Source organism: Embiotoca jacksoni, unplaced genomic scaffold (assembly GCF_022577435.1).
Source record: "Embiotoca jacksoni isolate LCO1_2020_lvr unplaced genomic scaffold, fEmbJac1.0.p SCAF_9, whole genome shotgun sequence".
NCBI classification, from domain to species: domain Eukaryota; kingdom Metazoa; phylum Chordata; class Actinopteri; family Embiotocidae; genus Embiotoca; species Embiotoca jacksoni.
Window position 1 is genome coordinate 6639388 of NW_027185447.1, and position 19791 is coordinate 6659178.

Genomic DNA, 19791 nt, shown 5'->3' on the forward strand with positions numbered 1-19791 from the left:
GAATTACTGGCTTAACAAGCTCAGCACAACATCTTCTGTGCACACAAACGCACGTAGTTAAAACATGTTTATGTAGTCTTTGGTCAGAACGGTAAATATTTGTGGGTATGTTACTCTACCACCAGTGGGCGCCCTTGTGGAAAGCTTTACGATCGCGCTTTTCTGGCAATCATCGTCTTTTGTCCCTTACTGCGAGCCGTAACATGTCCCTCTTCAGCCACCGTAGATCCCAAAAGCACATATGGTGGATTTTTGAATGATTCACATGTAAATGGTAAAGTGTGTTTTTTAGTCGTCAAAAGCGGGCAAAGTGTCAAAATGTCTGTCCAAGCAACGAACCCCAACAACCCGATTGTTTTCTTCGACATTACCATCGGAGGGCAGGTGAGTGAGAAAGAGAAGAGCTGACTTTAGTTCCTGGCTAACGTTAGGTTGACGTTACCGCATTTTATCTCAACGTAATGTCACGTTTTGTTTTAAGGCTGCAATCCACAGAGCTACGCTGCTGGTATTTTAACTACCCCACATTAATGCAAAATAACTGATATACAACAAAGACAAATACTCACGTATCTCTTGTAGCGGTTCGTATTGTAGTGAGCTGTTGATGCTGAAATAGAGAAAGCACATTATGCATGAAAGCACTTTGACTTTGAATCAAATACCTTAATAATTCCACCCAAACTGTTTTTAAACTTTTGTTGTAAAATTTAATTAGGTTTGTCCATCAGCTTTCACACCTGAACCCAACATTTCACTGGAATCTCTTTACTTTAAGAAATAACTTTTATTCCACCAAACAGAAAGCTGAACTGACCTTCACTCGGTTCAGAAGAATTCAGTTTTTTACACCGTGCATGCTTTTTTGATCTGGTTAAGGTTTTCCAAGTTTGCCTTTTGTAGGATGAGTAAGTAACTCCGGTGCAAGTGTTTTCTTCACCCTGACTCAGCTCTGTGCTCCACACAAAAATAAGACAGCAGAATTCATTCTATGAGGGAACTTACCTTTGATAGAATAAAAAATACATGGAGGTGGATTGGACTCATGTTATCCTATTATGTTAATTTAATACTCGAGAGATGTTCTTCCCCTGTTTACCAACAAAAACACATTAAACTTTTTCCTAAATTTTCCAATCAAAATGTAAGCATTTTGACATTTCATGCATATTTAGTGTTGCGTAAAATATCTTTTGCAGATTAATTATGTCCCAGAAAGATGAGGTTAAAAAGTAGTGCTGGTGGTGTGACTGTTCTTGAACTATTTTTAAATTTACTGGAGACATAAACAACGGGTACGTTCTTTGCTCAAAATGACACATCTTTATAATCAGAGTCACAAAGTGTACTAGGACATCATGGTTTCCAGGACACACTGTACAAAAAGTACAAAAAAAAACTAGACTTATTCTCTTGTGTGGTGATGGAGAGTTTAGTGCATATAGTATAAAGGAGTGGAGGAAGAGAGACTTTTAGCTGTAATGTATCCACATGTCTGCAGTGGAAATGCATTATTTGCTTTTTCCTTTGCGGCTCAGCACAAATGGTAGTAATATTGTGTAATCCTAAAAGTTCAGCATCAACCAGTTAGCTAGCATACGACATCCAGAGCTGTCAAAAATTAACAACATTAATTTTAATCTTGGTGCATGTTTACAGCATACACTAAGTGTTAGTGATTAAACAGACAGTGTAAACATTGTTGGATTTTGTGGTTTCTTGTATATCTGTTAGGTGGTCAGTAGCTCTGTCTACCATAAAATATTCATGACTTAGACAAATTATTCAACAGTTTAAGTTCTGACAAATCCTCCTCGGGAAATATTTATGAAGAAAAGGACAGTAGAAAGTACAGATGATTTGCGTGGATGTGGTTTGATTTCTCTTTAAATTCTGATTAGTGTGCAGAAGTATGTGCCGTTTTCAACCAGATGAGCACAGTGATAATAGATCTCTGTCATGTGAAATAACCAAAACCTTGGCAGACATATTTTTGGTTTCTTGTTACAGGCTGACAGAAGATAACAACTAAATCCAATTATTATCAATTAAAAAATACCACAGCAAGGTTGACGTAGCTGCTCTGGTGTTTTCAGTCTTATCACTGGTTGTTCATCAGCAAATGGAGTTTTCCAAGTTGTCATGGGATAAATGTTCAAATTTCTGAGCATTTTTTCAACATTTGTCAATGTTGGATTTAAAGCCGTTGTTCAACTTTTATTTTTTTAAATTTTTATTTAGGATTTTCTCTGCCATTATAAGGCTTAGGTGCAGCACTTCAGCTGTTTTGGGCAACACCCAGGCCAAAGGAATGTAAAATTATTGAGGAGAACATCAAAACTAAACGATTTTTCCCCAGATATAATGGATGTAGTTGTTTCCCAGTGGACTTCTTCAACAAGTTTAATCAAGTTTAAATTGTAATCTGCCCAAAAAAAAAAATCAAATTGTTGTCAATTTTTACACTAGTCTGTTGTAATCTATACGGTCAAGATGACATGAAACTGCACATTTTTCATTGAAAAACTTAGAGTCTTCTTGAGGTAACCTCCCGCCAAGTATGTGCACCTAGGTCTTCTTCAAACATAGGGAAACTGCTGATCTTGCAAACAACATTTCAGAAGAAAGTCTCATCGAGGTCCAAAGTAGCTGTTTTGAAGCTTTTAATCATATTACATAATTTTCATCAAGGTGAAGAATAAGCTTTTTATGAGACACACAATTGAAAAGACAAAATGTTGTCTTCTTAAAAAAAAGAGTGCAATAAAGAGCAGGTTTATTGAAAGAAACATTGAAGACTGTACTTCAGGATTTTTTTTATTACAAGTTTGATTTGGCCTTACCCGTTTAAAGCAGCAAGTCAGCAGATAATAAATGTAAATCAGTCACCACAGTATTTCAATGACATCTAAAATTGTCTTGGCGTATATGACAAACCTCCACAAAGGATTTTCTTTATTGACCAATATTTCTTCAAAGAGTTACACCTTGTAGTCCAGTCACTGCTCCAGGGTACCTGCAGTTGCTGCTGAAGAGGTGTGAGCAGCGTTTCTCTGTCAGCCATAAGTCAATTTAACTTTTTAATGAGTCACCAATGCTGGCTGATTCTCAAAAATTTTTATCTAACAGGTTTCTTGTGAACTTAGGTTTTGGTACTCCCTCATATGTAGAAGAACATGTTTCTCTTTCCTTGTGATGGGTTAAACACGGCTACAGGGAGTTGCTGCTGTCGCCTCCCTTTGCTCAGATGCCAGTGAACATGCCATAAACATATGTTTTCTGGTGTATGGCTGTATGGGCCTTGTCTCTGGCTCTTTACCCAGAAAACCATACCTACCAGTAAACTGTTGGTGCACTCCAACCACAGGAGGTTGACAGAGATGTAAGCAGGTACTCCAAAACCAAAGACCAGGCAGGTCACAGACATGATGAGATAAGGTATCCAGAACATACCAAAGCCCAGTGTTAGGCTGAACCAGAGTGGCGGTCGTGGCTGGTTGGTCTCCTCCATGAACATCTCTTCACTGCATTTGGTCTCTGTACAAGTGGTTGAAGTGAACAGCAAGTCGCTCCCTTTGGATTCTTTTTCTTTCCTTGCTTCAGCTAACCTGTCAGCCTCTTTCACCCACTGGGGAATTGTTGGCCAAAATGGCAGTGTTGTCAAAAGTACGGCAGTGAAAAGCCCCAGAATGAAGTAGTTAATCAGTTCTGACTCCTCTACTTTACATACCATTGACTTTATCCCTGTCACATAATCCAGTTCTATCAGCTCAGCTTCGACGGAGCCAAAGGCGTAATTAATAGCTAGGATCCACACCAGAACTATTAGGCCCATATTCCTGAGGGGTTTGCAGAAGGCTCTGCGAGTGCTGATAGAGGTGTCCTCTAAACAATAGTCCAATAAACCCAGACACATCATAGGCAGTGGCAGTGCTCCATATGTTGCTGAGGCATTTGCCAAGAGGAAGCAGGGGGACACAAAAAAACTTTCAGACCCAAGAAACCACACGGCAGCCATTGAACACGTCATCACCAAGTCTCCCAGTATGATGGATAGGCTGCACATGCTTAAGAAGGAGGTATACCACTTCCGATAGCATAAGTAAAAGACCACGGTGTCCAGTCCCAACTTGAAAAGTAGAAGTAGAAGATACTTGTGAGTGTTGTCTGTGTGGTAGCCAGACACCTCCTCCCATTGCTCTATGATGGCCAGCATTTTGAAGCCGTGGCTAGTTTCAGAAGACGATAGCGACTGTGGCAGCATTGATGGTAATGCAACAGTGCTCGGTCCAATATCAAGATGCTCCAGGAAACGCTGTGAAAGACACGATAAAAGGGATTAGTAATGTTGGCTATACAAACAGTAGACTGCTATGATTTATTAAAAACCAGTAAAAAAAAAAAAAAAAAGCATTTATCTCTGAAGTAGTGAGAGCTAAATGTGTAGCAGGGTTTCTCTTTTTTTTGCCAAGATTGGAAGCCACACAGTTTCTGATGCATCTTGTTAGCTGTCATCTAGTAAGTAGATGATAACTAGACTACATATCAGATCTGTTTCTGTTAAAATAGTGGTTTGGCTTTTTGGCTTCACTCTGACACTATAATGTTCTGCAGAAACACTTCTCTGTCCATTTTTCAGCACCATAGCTCGGGAACAAAAAGGGAAGATTGCAACCATATTTCATATTTGGTCAGATACTGAATTAGTAACACTAATTTGGGTGTCCTTCTTGAAACTGTGCTGGTTGTATAGATCTTCTGTGCTGTCAGGTTAAAGATGTTGTGATGCATCCATGTTTTAGAATTTGCATCAGCATCCATATTTGAAGCTTTATCTGCTGTCATGGCTCCAACTTTGGGTTCTGTCAGAATCATATTTATTGACTGAATTCCTTCAAAGTCTTCACTACATCTATTATCTGAGTCTGGACAGACATAGATGTTAATTGTAACTTATGCTTAAGTTTGTCTGTGTTGTGGAACACTTCATTCCTGTTAAAGTCACTAGTTCAGTTTAACAGGATGTTGACTAGAGCAGTTGGTAGAATTGTCTCTCTGTATTTGTTTAGTCCTTTCTGCTTAACAGGAATAAGCGGATACTAATTAAACACTGATCTCAATCACCCTAAGCAAACTTTGAATATTATGTATGTCTAAAACACTGCTGAGTTCCTGGTTACTCAGGTCAGCACAGGACATCAACATTTATATATTTAACCTTTTCACTGGCATTTTTTTCCTCTAACGGAGATTCATACATTATAAACTCCTATCACACCCTTTAATTCTAAAATATGTTTAAACTTAACAATTTTCTTATACTATAATTCATTCTGACATTCTGCACATGCTATCACTTTACTTACATGTCAACATTGTACAGCGCTGGTATTCAGTAGCACACACACTATCCTGAATTACAGTATATGCTTTCTGTATGGTTTGTAATACTGAAAACCGATAAAACCAGCTCTGCCACTTGAAGCATGCAGCGATAACTCAACAAAGGTCAAAACAGAGCAGCCCTAAGACTGTACCTCTCTGCCTGTGGTCGTCATCATCCATTGAGTTTCAGTAGAGACCCAGATGCTTAACTCTTCTCCAGTAATGCCAGTTGCAGGAGCTGCATGTTTTCATTAGGCGAGTTTATGACTGCAGACAGGTGTAGCCGGTCCCTTTTTGAGCTGCTCTTTGTGGCTCCACCTTGCTATTGTGACAGCACACGGAAAACAAGGAAATATGTTGTTTTTTTTGCCTCCCATAAGCCCCAGAGGTGACAGCCACTTGTTATGTTGATTTGGATGTCCTGTAACCCAGGTGAAGAACACAGTGTCTACTAACAATACTTGTTCGTTGAAACTGCAGCTTTTAAGTGGTTGGGTTCGCCCGCATTACATTAATATACGATTCACTGGAATCTTAGCAGGTACAGTTGAATCCTGGAGGCCTTAATAGGTTGTTTCCAAAAACACTAGCTTACCAGACTATCACAAAATCTGCCCTTATGGTGATAAATCATGTTAATGCTGTAGCCTCAGAGTCTTGACTTGATTTGGTTGCCAGGTGCAACTGTTTGCTCTCAGTATGAATATTCACATGTGCTCTCTTAGCTTCATGAAGCAGCAGGAGTTAAAGTAGGTGTGGTGGATTAGGCTGTTGTTGGAGTTTGAACTCTTCAGCATGATTTATAAGTGAAACCTTTGACCTTACATTTTAATCGGCGCACTTCATACCTCTTCTCAGCAACTTTGCAAGTTTTCTTTCTATTTCAGGGAAGAGACAAAAATCTTTCTATTTTAACACCATCGTACCAGCATCACCTCAAAAGTAGTTCACAGTACGCAGAAACCAAAATCTTAAGTTTCACAAACTATTTTTATGACATGATAGAGGCTGTCTTACCTGTTGTTAGGCGCTTGACTTCAGCGGCTGTCAGACCAGACAACTCGATATTTTCGCTGTGTCAACACAGTTCTATATTTCATCTCTTTCCCTGGAAACCACAAACATGTTGTATCATCTTAAGATAGAAAGACAAGAGCTACAGTGGCTGCTGGTTTGACTGTTAGGAAGGAAGAGTTGTGCAGTGATGTCATGAGCACAAACCACTCTTTATGTACCAGCAATTTGTATGTGCCCACACTTGCAGACACACGCACATTGTTGTAACAGCCAGACACTTGCGCTCCCGTCTGTGTTGTCGGAGGCCGGGGCCGAGAGACACCCACGCTGCCACACACGCACGCACACACACGCACACACGCACGCACACACACGCACACACACGCACACACACAAAGCTCATTTTATGTCCAATAAGGTGCTCAAGATTGTAGTGCCTTCTCATTTACATCTTTCCATTATTTATGCTGCTAGTAAATGAAATCAGAACTGGGATAGCTTGTGTTATTTACATTAAACAGTCACATTTTCAGCTAATGTGTCCTTGTATTAGATGTCAGCAGCACAAGGAAGAAAGATGAGAAGGAGTCCTGTTCTCGTCATTCTGTAGAAGTAATAGATACCATAGATGCAATGTCTGAGTGTAACTAGTTTGTCCAGCTGACATGTAGGGAGGCTTAGGGCTGCTACAATGACCCATTTCTATTCATTCGGGTGTTTTGGCTAAAAGTGAAACTATTGTGTGTCCTTTCTTTTTTTTAAATGTAAATCTTACTGTTGTGATTAGCTATATTGTTTCCTTTTACTTCATGTTTTCTCAACTGTCTGTCAGGATGTCGGGCGGATGAAGGTCGAGCTGTTTGCTGACGTGGTTCCAAAGACAGCTGAGAATTTCCGGTAAGAAACAAGTCTGCCTCACAGGCTGCTCTGTTTTGGTTTTTATTTTTATTTCCATACATTGTGATTTCTTTTCTTTTGATGATGTCTACAGTTACTTACAGTTTCATCATCTCTTACAGGCAGTTCTGCACTGGAGAGTTCAGGTAAGGCGGTGAACGGCTGTATTCTTTGATGATCTAGAAACATTGCTTTAAACCAGCCACGCAGTCATACATATGTCTTCGTAGACACTATATATTATTCCTGTTTTTTTAAGCATAGAACTTGCCTACCTTAACCCAGTTAAAGCAAAAATGAGAAATCTGATGAGCACAAAAGGTTTCTGTTGAACACATACCTGCTTGATCAGGCCCCTTAAGGCTATTTATTTCTGTGCATACAGTAATGCTGGACAAAGAAGCGGGGTGGGGGGGAGCATTGCTGTGGCAGAAGGGCAGCAAGATGAAAGGAAAGATCAATACTTGTAGCTGGACCTCATTTCTAAAATGATGAAATATAAATGAAATGAAACGACTGTATTTATGGGTTGGTTTTTCACAGCTGAACAAAAGGATATCTGTGTCATAAGTGCAGTCCTCTGTCTGTGCCTGTAGCCTAATTTTTCTTTCAAGCTGATTTTTCATCTATAGCTCAACAAGACTTTATATGACACTTAAAATCTGCCAAGTGTCAGCAAAAACTGTACCTCATGGCTCATGGCTATCTCAGCCATAACGTGCTGTAAGAAGCACAGAGGCCAAAACTTGGCCTGTCTTTCTCTTTTATTTGTACATCTGAGTGGGTTTATTTGAAAGACACCTGGGAAAGTTTTTAACCTTATATTACCCCCTTTCCACCAACATCAGTCATTGATGCATCTCAGAAACTAGTTCTGGCCGAGCGGCTGCCCTGAGATTTGGCTTTGAACCAGCCCTTAAACTGCCTTGGTGGAACAGGGGTGAATGTGGTCTTCTATCTGTTAAACACAATAGTGGATCTGCACTGGGACTGGCAGCTGTTCTGAGTCACTGGGGCTGATAAGTGCTCTGCATGGTGGTGAAATATGGAGGGAACATCCATTTAACAGGGCCGCCGGGTGTTCTTCATGCAACCAACACTGTTCCACTGTGACGCTCTCATGTGTAAAGATGATGGTCAACCCAATACGCCAATAATTGCCAGATATAAAAGTAGTTCTACAAACACCTCAGCCAGCTACAAAAGAAAAGGATTCATTAAATGACGGTTGAACAGCCAACAGCCAGCGATGTTTCTTGGCCTGTTGTGTGGTGTGAATTCAGTCCTACTTACATTTTTCACATTGGCCCATTTTGCTGTAAAAACTCAAATCACAAACAGACAAACCTTCCTAGAAATAAGTGGAGTGAAGGGAGAGTTTGTATGAAAACAGTATTCTGGTTGTTCCTGCTAACTAAATTGTGTTTTGTCTCTAACTTCTGTCTGGCAGGAAGGACGGCGTTCCTATTGGTTTCAAAGGTTGCACATTCCACAGGTATGTAACTTGGCAGCTGCAGGTCACACTGTCTTCTGATGTTGAAGAGATTATTAAAGAGATTAATTATTTTCATTCAATTAGAAACCCACACCCTTTTGTGGCTTTTTACAGTTGTTGAACCTGATTGTGTTTATTAACAACCTCCCAGTAACCCGGCCTTAACATTATTTACTGTCACCACGGACTGATGAACAAGTAGGATCCTCGACACGTGAATGAAATCAAAGCATCTGAATGAGTTCTTTAAAGTTTTATCATCAAACATTCAGCAAAGATTTGCAAACTTGTATCACTTTTGTTCTTTTATGATAGTTATTATCACCGGTGATATCAAATCAGAGAGGGAACTGGAGTTATAGAAAAACTATACTATCACAGCCCACCGCTGTTCAAAGTGTCTGTGTTTATAATAACAGTACACCCTCAAAGATGCTTTGATACTTGTTGTGTGTTTAACAAAATGCAACTTTTAGAACACATTGGCAACACTACAGTGTCTATAAAAGTATTCAAAGCTCTGAGAAGATTTCATGTTATCACCTTATAATACTGGAAGACCACTGCTCCACCTGGCTGAAGCTTAGATAAGATGCCAAAATCATCAATGGCCACAAACTAGGTGGAATAAATGTCCACACATTTAGATCCATGCGGTATATCACTTTATTTTTTTAAGCTTTCCATCTGTTAGACCTTCATCAAAACATGACAGGCGGGAAAAGCAACCACTCCTGTTCTCATCATTAGTAATATGTGGGACACCTGTGTACACCCTGGTGGGAGATGCTCCCCCTCTTGGGGATTGTAATTTTACAGATGGGGGGGCCTTTATTTTTTTAGGAACTATGTTATACTTTATATTAGCGCGTTACAACATGTAATCAGAATCAAGATCAACAGAACAAGGTCAAATAAAACTGATATTTTATAGGCACTGTATCATCATATCTTACCATACTAGTCACATTGCCTGACTACATTTTCTTTTCATGCAACAATTACTAACACAGGTGAACTTTTACTGCAGAAATACTGACTCTACTGTCACATTTTTTTATTGTTCATTGGCAGAGTGATAAAAGACTTCATGATACAAGGAGGAGACTTTGTAAATGTAAGTAAATGCAAACTCTCTTCTGCAGTGTGTGATAGTAAAGAAAAATCCTAGTTAATGGTTTGCAATTGTCATTGTTTACATGTATGGCTTGGAGTAAACGATTCAAACTTTATGGAGTCTCGCATATCTTGCACCATACCAATGGTTGTCCATATTTTTATGACAAATAAATACACAGTAAGTTCTTTATAATCTTTTTTTTTTACAGCCTATTTCTTTGCAGAGGAAGCACATTTCTGTATGCAGTGAATAAACCTTATGTGAATGGGTAAAATTTACAAAAGCAAATTTAAGTGGAGAGTTATGGAAACAAAAATTAATCTCGGGTAGGATGTCTGTCAGTGTGTCACTGCTGGATAGAGGCCAGTGTGAAAGGAAGTTCTTTCCATTAATAATATGAAGGTTACCTTTTTAAAAAGTTGGTGAACTCGTTGTCCCTTTCTCCACCCACCTGAAGCATGTAGGTGGATGGAATGTGCAGTATGTCTCTATAGAAACTCAGCCCTCATTCAAAGCAGTTTTTTGCACACATTTCAAAAACAATGCTAACCATTTCTTGTCTTTTATTAGAATTAAATAAAAAGTGCCCTGGCAGCAGACAAATAGTTGAATTTTATGTTGGGCATGAGGAAACTACTTTGGTTTTTCCCCCTCTGGTGGTTGTGTGTGAATTAAATTTAGACTTAGACTTTATTAATCCCACAGTGGGGAAATTTAGTCGTCACAGAGGCATAGAAACACAAAAAAGATGCACACAATAAGAAAAAGATTACAAATACGTACATAAAATAAGATCGATAAAAGTAATTATTTTTTAAAAAAGAGAGAAAAAAAAAGAATTACAGCACATTTAAACATTGTGAGCCCTATCTAGCTGTATACTGTTTGTCTTCTGTGAAGGGTGATGGAACTGGTATCTGCAGCATCTACAGAGGCCCATTTGCAGATGAAAACTTCAGAATGAAGCATTCTGCGCCCGGTCTGCTTTCCATGGTATGTTTCTAGATCAAATTACGGATGTTTGGGATGCTGCTGTATCAAGAAAGGGTCTATTTACTTTGTCTTTACCCAACTCCAACATTTTGTATATACCCTATTATACAATATATCAAGTACAGTTTTAATTACTCATTCCATAGGAATTGATTCTCTGTAGACCGTAGTGTTTAATTGATACATTTCAAGTGAGTTAACCCTAACTAATATGTCTTTCTCAATAATGTGTGTCATGCAGGCAAATAGTGGTCCAGGGACAAACGGTTGCCAGTTTTTCATTACCTGCACTAAATGTGACTGGTTAGATGGGAAGCATGTTGTTTTTGGTAAGGGAATCAGCAGCATTAATTGTGCATTAATGTTCTTTTGTGATGTATCATGTGTCACAATTAAATTAACTTGTTCAAACCTGTTACAGGAAAAGTGGTCGATGGCTTGCTGATCATGAGAAAAATCGAGGTAAAAACTAAACTATTCATTAACCATACGATATTGGTTTAATTGACCTGATTTATATTTTGTAGTTCTTTTGGTAGGAATGGATCAATAAAGACATTTCAGACTAATCTGTAAATTCACCAGATAATAAGCAAAATAGGGATTTTAAGCGTATATATTTGTGGATATGAATTAATTGGTTGTTAAACATTATAAAATAAAATTTGTTTATCTCCAGTGATTTTTAAAACTTCAGATACATACACAGTATTTCAAAACAGGTATTCAAACCTGTGACTGACACCTACCTACAATCTTGTATAGCTTCTTGTTTATGTAGCAAGAAATTTGAGTGTTGATTTTGTCCATGAATCTCCAAGGGTCATTGTTGTAATGTGTAATTTATTTGAGTTTTTATTCTAAGTCTGTGATCCTTCGTTCCAACAGAATGTCCCCACGGGACCCAACAACAAGCCAAAACTCCCCATCCTCATCGCACAGTGTGGAGAGATGTGATCCAGCTTTCTTCAAACACCATGAGAAAATTACACAACCTCTGTATACATTAATCAGCAGTGTTTAATTGTTACTTTATAGCCCTCCCATAAATTTTTTTTTTTTTTTTTTTTTTTTCTGTATTATTGCCTTTTTCCATGATGCAAAACAAAGCTGAACATTTTCATTTTTAGGTTACCTGCTGCATTTAACCCAAAATATTCACATCATAGTCAGGTTTTTGCCCTGACGGGGTGTATTTAATATTAGTTTTTTTGTGAAACCCCTAGTCCCAATAAAACCTTTTTTTATGCCTGAAGAAAAAATTGGTAACTCCTACACTGTAACATTTCTGACAAATAAATTGTTATACATTTTTATACATTTATGCTGATTGATTTTTTTTTTTTTTTTCTTTCTTTTTAACTGAAAACACCTGTCCAGGTTTGTAAATGGTATTATACTTTAGAGTTAAAACTTGAGCTCACAGCAGTCAAAAGGAGTTTTAATTGCTATTTCTAAATTGGCACAAAACATTTCACCTTACAGTTTTGACAGTGGACTGCAGTGGACAATGTAGTCTCTTAAATTTAATCAATATAATGTAAATTGATATGTTATCATCAGTGTGCCCCTCTCATTTATTAATCCCCTTTTTATCCACCTTCCTATTCATATAATGTGTTTAAGAAAATCCTTACATATCCATAGATCTAAGTTGCTCTGAATTGACTTAAAGAACATTGTGTACCCAAAATAATATGCATTGTTTTTTTGTAGCTTTTAGTCGCAAACTTTCTCTTCATTGTTACTGATCTCAACAAAGGAATTAACCGTAACTGTCTTAAACAGGATTTGTTTTTAGCTTAGAGCCTTTAGCTTGGAATGAGATTTAATTCATCAAGGAAACATACGGAGATGAATGGTTGACTCTGATAACATAGTAGGTAAGAGTTCATCTCAACCTCATAGCGGGAGCAAATGAGGGAAACACTTTACAGTGAAGGACATGAGAGTCCTCCAAGGCTCACACATCAGTGCCAAGCAGTTCTCTGCTGAACTTATGGCTACCTCTTCTGTCCCAGCCATCTATACAAATCCAAGCCTCCAAACCTCCTCTTCCCCTCCCCCATCCACGCTCTCTCTTCTGTCTTGGACATCTTTCCTGTGGCATAAAAGAATCCTTTCATATGGAGACTCTGTTCTTATGGAGGCAGGAAGAAGGTTTTCTTTTTTTTTCTTTATTTGAAGGGGGGGGTCTCTCTGTGGGGAGGCTTTCTAGGGTCAATGCTAAAGCCCATCTTTGTGTGTGGGAGAGCGGAGCTCAGCCATTAACAGCAAGCTCCTCACTCATCGGCTAGTCCTCATAAACAGTGCCAGTGGAGCATTAACATGACAATGGATAGGGGGGGGGGGGGGGCTGCAGTGGGGTCGTCTCTCACTCAGTCTGGGTCTGTCTGCCCTGTGCTAGTGGAAGTAGTATCTGAATTCACATGGGGTGATGCTGCCTGCATTTAATCAGCAAATTGTGCAGGGTAATTTTAGTGGAGAAGCAACTTATTATATCTGAATTGACTGTCATCATTTGTGCTTCTGTGTACCCTTAAAATTTAAGAAGGGTAACAATTTACAAAAACATCCTCCCTAATAATCAAATGATTTCAGTACACAGTCAAATATAATGGGTTGGTGTTTACATTTTAAAGGAATTGTTTGTCATGGGTGTCATATCCTGAGATAAGGAGTTGACTGTCTATCTAAGACAATGGTTGACTGATAACACAGTAGGTAAGAATTCATCTCAACCTCATAGTGACAGAGCAAATGAGGGAAACACTTTACAGTGAAGGACATGAGTTGACTGTCTATCTAAGACAGTCAACTGATGACTTTGTAAATATCACGTTTTAATAATAATAGTTCGGTCACATCCAGCAATCTCGGGTGATACATAGTTGTGGATTGAGCTATTCTCTAGAGTATATAGTTACTGTAGTTGTTAATATTGATGGTTACCATATAGTCTGTGAGACTATGTTTTGCCATCTACACCAAAATGGACTCTCTTCTTCAGTCTTCTCCAGTGTGCCAACATGAGAGAAACCACAACTACAACTGGGATAATGCAGAAAAACTGACAAATATAATATTTACATAATGCTCTGTAAATAAAATATTGAGGCTTTTCTGATCCGTCCCTTTATTTAAGTCAGTTATCCCTCAATATTTTCCCATTGCACGGCAGTAGGTGCACATAGGGCTACAGATAATAGTGTGCATAATAGTGATTTTCATTCAACCTCAAACCAGCAGCCAGTACACGCAATTAAAAATTATATTCCAGGGCTTGAGAGACATAACAGAAAATAGGTTACAAATTTAAGTATCGTTTTCTGTCTCAATGGGACACTGTCACTCTGAATTTAAGTGACAGCTGTTCAACAGAACAGTCAACTGAGGACCTGATTTTTCAGACATAAAAACACAATTAATATGTCTGGGTGTGTTTTGATTAGAAGAAAAAAAAAAAAACACAGCAACGCATTGTATGTAATAATGATATAGGAATAATTATAGCTATAATTTTTTTTAAATAATTTGTACATTATGTCAAAAGACTACCAAGTAGACACGGTTCCAAAATCTGTCTGAGTTGTCTGTCTTTGACATCACCAGGGGGCGGTGAGATTGGACAGGTACAGTCTCTTCAGCCAATCATATTCGCAAATGCGTCTCAGAAACAGAGTTGACAGCTGTCTCAGCCAATTGCAACGTGTCTTGCTTCCTGTTACAGATTTTAGCCAATGAGAGGACTCGATGGGAGGAGCGCCGACCAGGAATATTCCCCGGCACAGTTTCTCATTCTGCCCAGTTCGATCGGCAACGGGAGCGGAAAGAGGAAAGCAGAGAGCCCGAAGGCAGTAGCCCCCACCACCGCCGGCCCAGGTTACCATCTAGCACCGGGAAACACAGCAGAGAGCCGCCGCCGGCAGAAGCCATTACCAACCAGAAGTAACTATGAGCAGCGAGGCCGAGACACAACAGCAACCGCCGCAGCCTGCTGCCGATGCGGAAAGCCCATCCAGCCCGGTAGCCGCAGCTTCCGCGGGGGATAAGAAGGTCATCGGTAAGACTGCTGGAGCTAGTTAAGCTAGCTAGTTCGCTAACGTGGTTTCGGTGGAGGCGATGCGCTGAAGTGGCGGTTTGCTAACATGACCGAGCCGATAACACGTTAACGTTCACGTGTGTGTGTGTGTGTGTGTGAGAGCCCTGAACGCATCCGACGGTTGAATATTTAAAATGAGCAAACGTCAAAAATAAAACTAAAATTTTACCTTTTTAAAAGGACCTCTTACATTTCTGCCGACTTTACACATCATTTCTGTGCTTTCCACAGTGTTTGATCGGAACGCCGATAAGAAGTTTTCTTCTGACCAAAGCGACATGAATTTGTTTCGGATGTCGGATATTAAAAAAAAAACAAAAAACGTTGAAGCTGACGAATTAAAAACTGTCAGTTGAACCATTTATATGTTGAACCTCCGCTTTTCTGCTCGGTGTCAGTTTTTAATTATGAACCGTTAATCCTCAATACAACACTTTTAATACAGGAAAAAAAACAACAACAACAACCGTGTAACTAGTGAAGCAGTTGTTTCATTTTAGCCGGTTAATCTCCCCGGTGCCCTCACGTCGGATATCCGCCGCAGAGTGCCGTGTTACCGGCTGGCCGTCACATGGACGACCGTTGGAAGTTGTTTTCTAGCCGTTAACCAAACACCGGCATCCATAACGCCAACGTTAGTGACTCGTTCACGACATCGTCGTTGACGTCGAGGCGCTGAAACGTCAACGTTATCTTTACATTTCTAACCGATTTGTTATTGTGCAACGCGGAGTTTTATTTCGCGTCCACGAGCGGACCCGCTGTCGACGGGAAGCTAACGTTAGCTGACCGCCGTCCCTTTGTTCACACGGAAGAGCGTGGCTTGCGTGTCGGAATATTTATTTTATCCGAAATAACCGGAAAAAAAACAAACAAACCGACCTTTGTCTCGTGTGGTTTGGCCAACCGGCCACCTGAGGGATCGTTTGTAAATACACGCGGACACGACTGTGGAGCTCCGTGTAATTTCGGTGCAGTTTGTGGGCTCTCATTAAGGCCTCCGTACTTAACGACGGCAGCTCGTTGGCTAACGAAGCTACATTAGCCTAGCGAGCTAGCTTTAGCTATTTACATGGCTGCAGGGGGCCACCCAAAATGTCCGCCGTGCGACTCCGCTGATTTCTTTCGCCCGTTTGGTTTGTTTGGTAACCGAAAGCCATTACAACCACGGCCTGGGTGTTTAAACTGGGGGGGGGGGGAAACCAACCATTTGGTCACAATAAATGCCGTCTGATGTGTGAAGTTAGTTTCCGCTCGCTGGCTCTAATCCAACCACATGGTTCAGACCCATTTAGCTACTTAGCTATGCTAACACGCCAGCTGGGCTCGCTGCTTGCTAATGTATCCGGGCGAGACTCTACCACGTGTGAACGCTCTGTGCGTCTTGAAGTGGGGCAGTAGGTCTGTTCGAGCTGAAGTTTGACATCTTCTCGGTGACCACAGCGTGCTGAAATAGGACAGCATCCGCTGTCGACATGTCTTGCTACAGGTTCATAACATAAAGGCATTGATAACGCGGGTCATTGGGAATATTTATATCCACTTGACAAACGGTTTGGTCTCAGCAGGGTCATAATCGTTCGTGCCTCACACCAAGTGCAGCTGACACAAGGCACTCCTGAGCATCAGGATCTATAATAAGAATGACAGTTGGGAGTTAAATATAACTTCCACATTATGTGGCCATGGCTGGTTTTTCTTCGTCTGTTCTTATGAGTCTTACAATATTGATTGTAAGTTAATTGAACTTACACTCGCAGTATGTGAATCTTGTAACTTGAGCTTAAAGTTGTTTATTAATATAATTTTTTATTAATTTTCATTGCAGCAACAAAAGTCTTGGGTACAGTCAAATGGTTCAACGTCAGGAATGGATACGGTTTTATCAACAGGTAAGTGGACCCAGCACCCACCCTGGCTTCCTTAAAGACCCGGATACCGTCTGTGTGTGAAAGAACATTCCCAATCCTATTATGGCTATGAATTGCTTACGAAGCTGAGCAGATGATTTATCTGCTGGTTGTTACACACAGGACTTAATTAATCCTTAAACTTGCTGTCTTAGTTGCAATCTGTCTGTAGAGACATTGCTGCATTTTGTGGCTCAGCAACTAACTGAATGCGTTTTTTTTTTCTCCTTTGTTTAGGAATGATACAAAAGAGGATGTTTTTGTACACCAGGTAAGTTGCTGGAAGTGGTAGCTGCTTCTTCTTTTTTTTTTTTAAAGTCATTATCTGAATAAAATCTCACATCTGAACCATTCATGATTTCAGACAGCCATCAAAAAGAACAACCCGAGGAAATACCTTCGCAGTGTTGGAGATGGAGAAACTGTGGAGTTTGATGTAGTTGAGGGAGAGAAGGTAAGCCTCTCTTTGGTGGGTGACTTAGTCCAATTGTCAGATTTTAAATTGCAGTTTTTGAAGAAAACATCCCATTTGTCATTCTGTAGATTATTTATCTGGGTAAAAAAAAAAAATTCTTAAAGAAAAACAAACTATTTTGCACAGGGAGCAGAGGCGGCAAATGTCACCGGCCCAGGAGGCGTTGCTGTCCAGGGAAGTAAGTACGCCGCTGACAGGAACCGCTATAGGCGCTACCCCCGAAGGAGGGGCCCTCCGCGTGGAGGAGACTACCCAGAGAACTACCAGAGTGACGGAGAGGGTGAGGCAGGCAGCGGAGGAGGACGTGACAAAAGCAGCAGAGAGGGCGGAGAGAGCGCCCCTGAAGGAGACTCGCAGCAGCCACGCAGACCCGCTTACCCTGGCAGACGGCGCTACCCGCCATACTTTGTACGTAGACGCTACGGCCGTCGGCCCCCTTACACCAACGCACCACGTGGAGAGATGACTGAGGTACGCTGTCACAGGGCTACTATCCTGAAGCAGTCACCCAGCTGTCCCACGAGCAAGTCGGGACCCTTGACATGTTGATGTTAAACTCAACTCGTATCCCTCTCCTTTCCAATGCTCACGTGGTTGTGATCAATAAATCTTGGTGTATCGGGGGTCTTGGCAATATCTTGCAAACTGTTTCAAATATCCCCAATATCAACTCTGCAGAACATACACGATAATGATACTATTATCGCCTGAACATCAAATCTCTGTAGTTCAGGTCAGTGTACTTCTGTTGTTGCTGAAAAAGGCCATGTGTCACTTGTCGCTTGGTCTGTTTGCTTTCAGGGAGGTGAGGGTGACGAGAGCCAGGGAGGTCCAGACCAGGGCAACAAACCAGTGAGGCAGAACTACTACAGAGGCTTCCGACCAAGGTTCAGACCAGGATTTGTGTGTTTGCTTCATTGATGTAGGGCTGCAACAATGGGAGAGTAAAGCTCTGGGCTGTCTGAATCCCAGCCTCGAGTCCAATAACTGGAATTTAACTTTTAAAATGAACGGTTAATATCAATAAATGCCACATGTTTGGCCAGAGAAGCTCCCCCTTTATTGCAGCCGAACCTGAAATTGCAGCTGTGCATCCAAATTTGGCTTGTTTACATTTTTAGCCAGAATTTTTATGTGACTTTGCAACTGCATCTTGTCTCAGTGGGTGATGCATTCTTGGTATCTCTACTTCCTTATTAGATTTCAAATTGTTTGCTCACAGCTTCTTCCTTCTTCCTCGTGCACTGTAGGGGTCCACCCCGTCCCAGACCGGTGCGGGACGGCGAGGAGGACAAGGAGAATCAGGGCGGCGAAGGTGGTCAAAATCAGCAGCCCCGCCAGCGGCGCTACCGCCGTAACTTCAACTACCGCCGCAGACGCCCACAGACTGGTGGCAAACCCGGCCAGGAAACCAAGGAGGCCAAGACAGGAGGTGACCCATCTGCAGAGAAAACGTCCGCTCCCGAGGCCCAGCAGGGTGGGGCTGAGTAGGAATCAACCTGCCCACCGGCACCTACCATCTTTTACCATCGTCCGGGTGAGTCAAGAGACAAAGGATGACTGATCTGGGTCGTCTTTGATCATTTCATTAGCTGTGTTAGTCTGTAGAATGAGATGACTCAACATTCGGGGCTGACGGTAAAGAATATGGACAGTGCTCATTGGCAAACTTATTCATGTCTTAAGTAAAGACTGTCAAGAATGTCTTGAGTAAATGGCTAGTTAGTCATGTTTACTTTTTTAAAGCATGATTCAAAGCATGTGGTCGTGCAGTGCGTTTGATAAAGCAAACAGTGTAGCACCATAGAGCCCTCTATTGTCTCGCTTCCGTATGAGCAGCACCTTTACGTTTTCTGTTCTCTGGTGATGATGCACTTTGACAGGCATCGCTTTGTGCTAAATGACTGGAATTAATGCATGCAGGTGAACTGTGGACTAATGTGCCAATTTTCTTCTTTTCCAGTTTTTTTGTCAACAAGAAGAAACATCAAACAAGATCTGAGCAATAAAGATTTGACTTGACGATCGTCACAAGCTTGCACCATGCGTTTGACCAGATTATCACGGATTGCCTGCAGAATCTATGCAGACCTGTTTTTTTTTTCCATTATTTTTATGTGACAGCTACAAAAAGTTTTGGGGAAACAGCAAATGTTTTCTAAATTGTCCTAAGTTTTTACACCAAATGGTTTTTAAAGATAAAATGAAATTTGATATCTGGTCAGTTTGACATTTTTAAATAACTTTTTATGTATTCAAACATTTTAACAAAATGCAAGCTCAAATAAAAGTCCAGAAACCAGGAAGATTGTCTGTAGTGGTGTTCGTTCTTTCTTTCTTTCAAGCATACAGGTTATGAACAACGGCAGAAACCATGAAATTTGTATTCATTACATA

General features: G+C 40.5%; 3 protein-coding genes across 7 annotated transcripts; 2 read left to right on the forward strand and 1 right to left on the reverse strand.

Annotated features, from left to right (window-relative positions):
* Positions 1-217: 217 nt before the first annotated feature.
* Positions 218-12223, forward strand: ppih (peptidylprolyl isomerase H (cyclophilin H)). Its single transcript, XM_069141279.1, has 9 exons — positions 218-384; positions 7235-7299; positions 7422-7445; positions 8750-8794; positions 9869-9911; positions 10815-10907; positions 11149-11236; positions 11329-11369; positions 11796-12223. Exons 1-9 carry the CDS (start codon positions 319-321, stop codon positions 11862-11864), a joined length of 534 nt encoding a protein of 177 aa, XP_068997380.1. The 5' UTR covers positions 218-318; the 3' UTR covers positions 11865-12223.
* LOC138193305 (probable G-protein coupled receptor 160) lies at positions 2663-6522 on the reverse strand. 4 transcript variants are annotated; one of them, XM_069141275.1, is made up of 4 exons: positions 6403-6522; positions 6234-6263; positions 5538-5707; positions 2663-4315 (listed from the first exon to the last, which is right to left on the reverse strand). In XM_069141275.1, the coding sequence occupies exons 3-4, from the start codon at positions 5559-5561 to the stop codon at positions 3161-3163; spliced, it is 1179 nt and encodes a 392-aa protein (XP_068997376.1). In that variant the 5' UTR covers positions 5562-5707; positions 6234-6263; positions 6403-6522; the 3' UTR covers positions 2663-3160. The 4 variants fall into 4 exon arrangements, with proteins under 4 accessions (XP_068997376.1, XP_068997378.1, XP_068997379.1 ...); XM_069141277.1 differs by lacking the exon at positions 5538-5707; XM_069141278.1 differs by lacking the exons at positions 5538-5707; positions 6234-6263.
* Positions 12224-14770: 2547 nt separating the features above from the next.
* Positions 14771-19700, forward strand: ybx1 (Y box binding protein 1). Of its 2 annotated transcripts, none has more exons than XM_069140213.1 (8): positions 14771-14970; positions 16838-16901; positions 17157-17190; positions 17284-17373; positions 17521-17865; positions 18196-18281; positions 18645-18931; positions 19358-19700. In XM_069140213.1, exons 1-7 carry the CDS (start codon positions 14862-14864, stop codon positions 18883-18885), a joined length of 969 nt encoding a protein of 322 aa, XP_068996314.1. In that variant the 5' UTR covers positions 14771-14861; the 3' UTR covers positions 18886-18931; positions 19358-19700. The 2 variants fall into 2 exon arrangements, with proteins under 2 accessions (XP_068996314.1, XP_068996315.1); XM_069140214.1 differs by having other exon boundaries at positions 17521-17802.
* Positions 19701-19791: the final 91 nt, after the last annotated feature.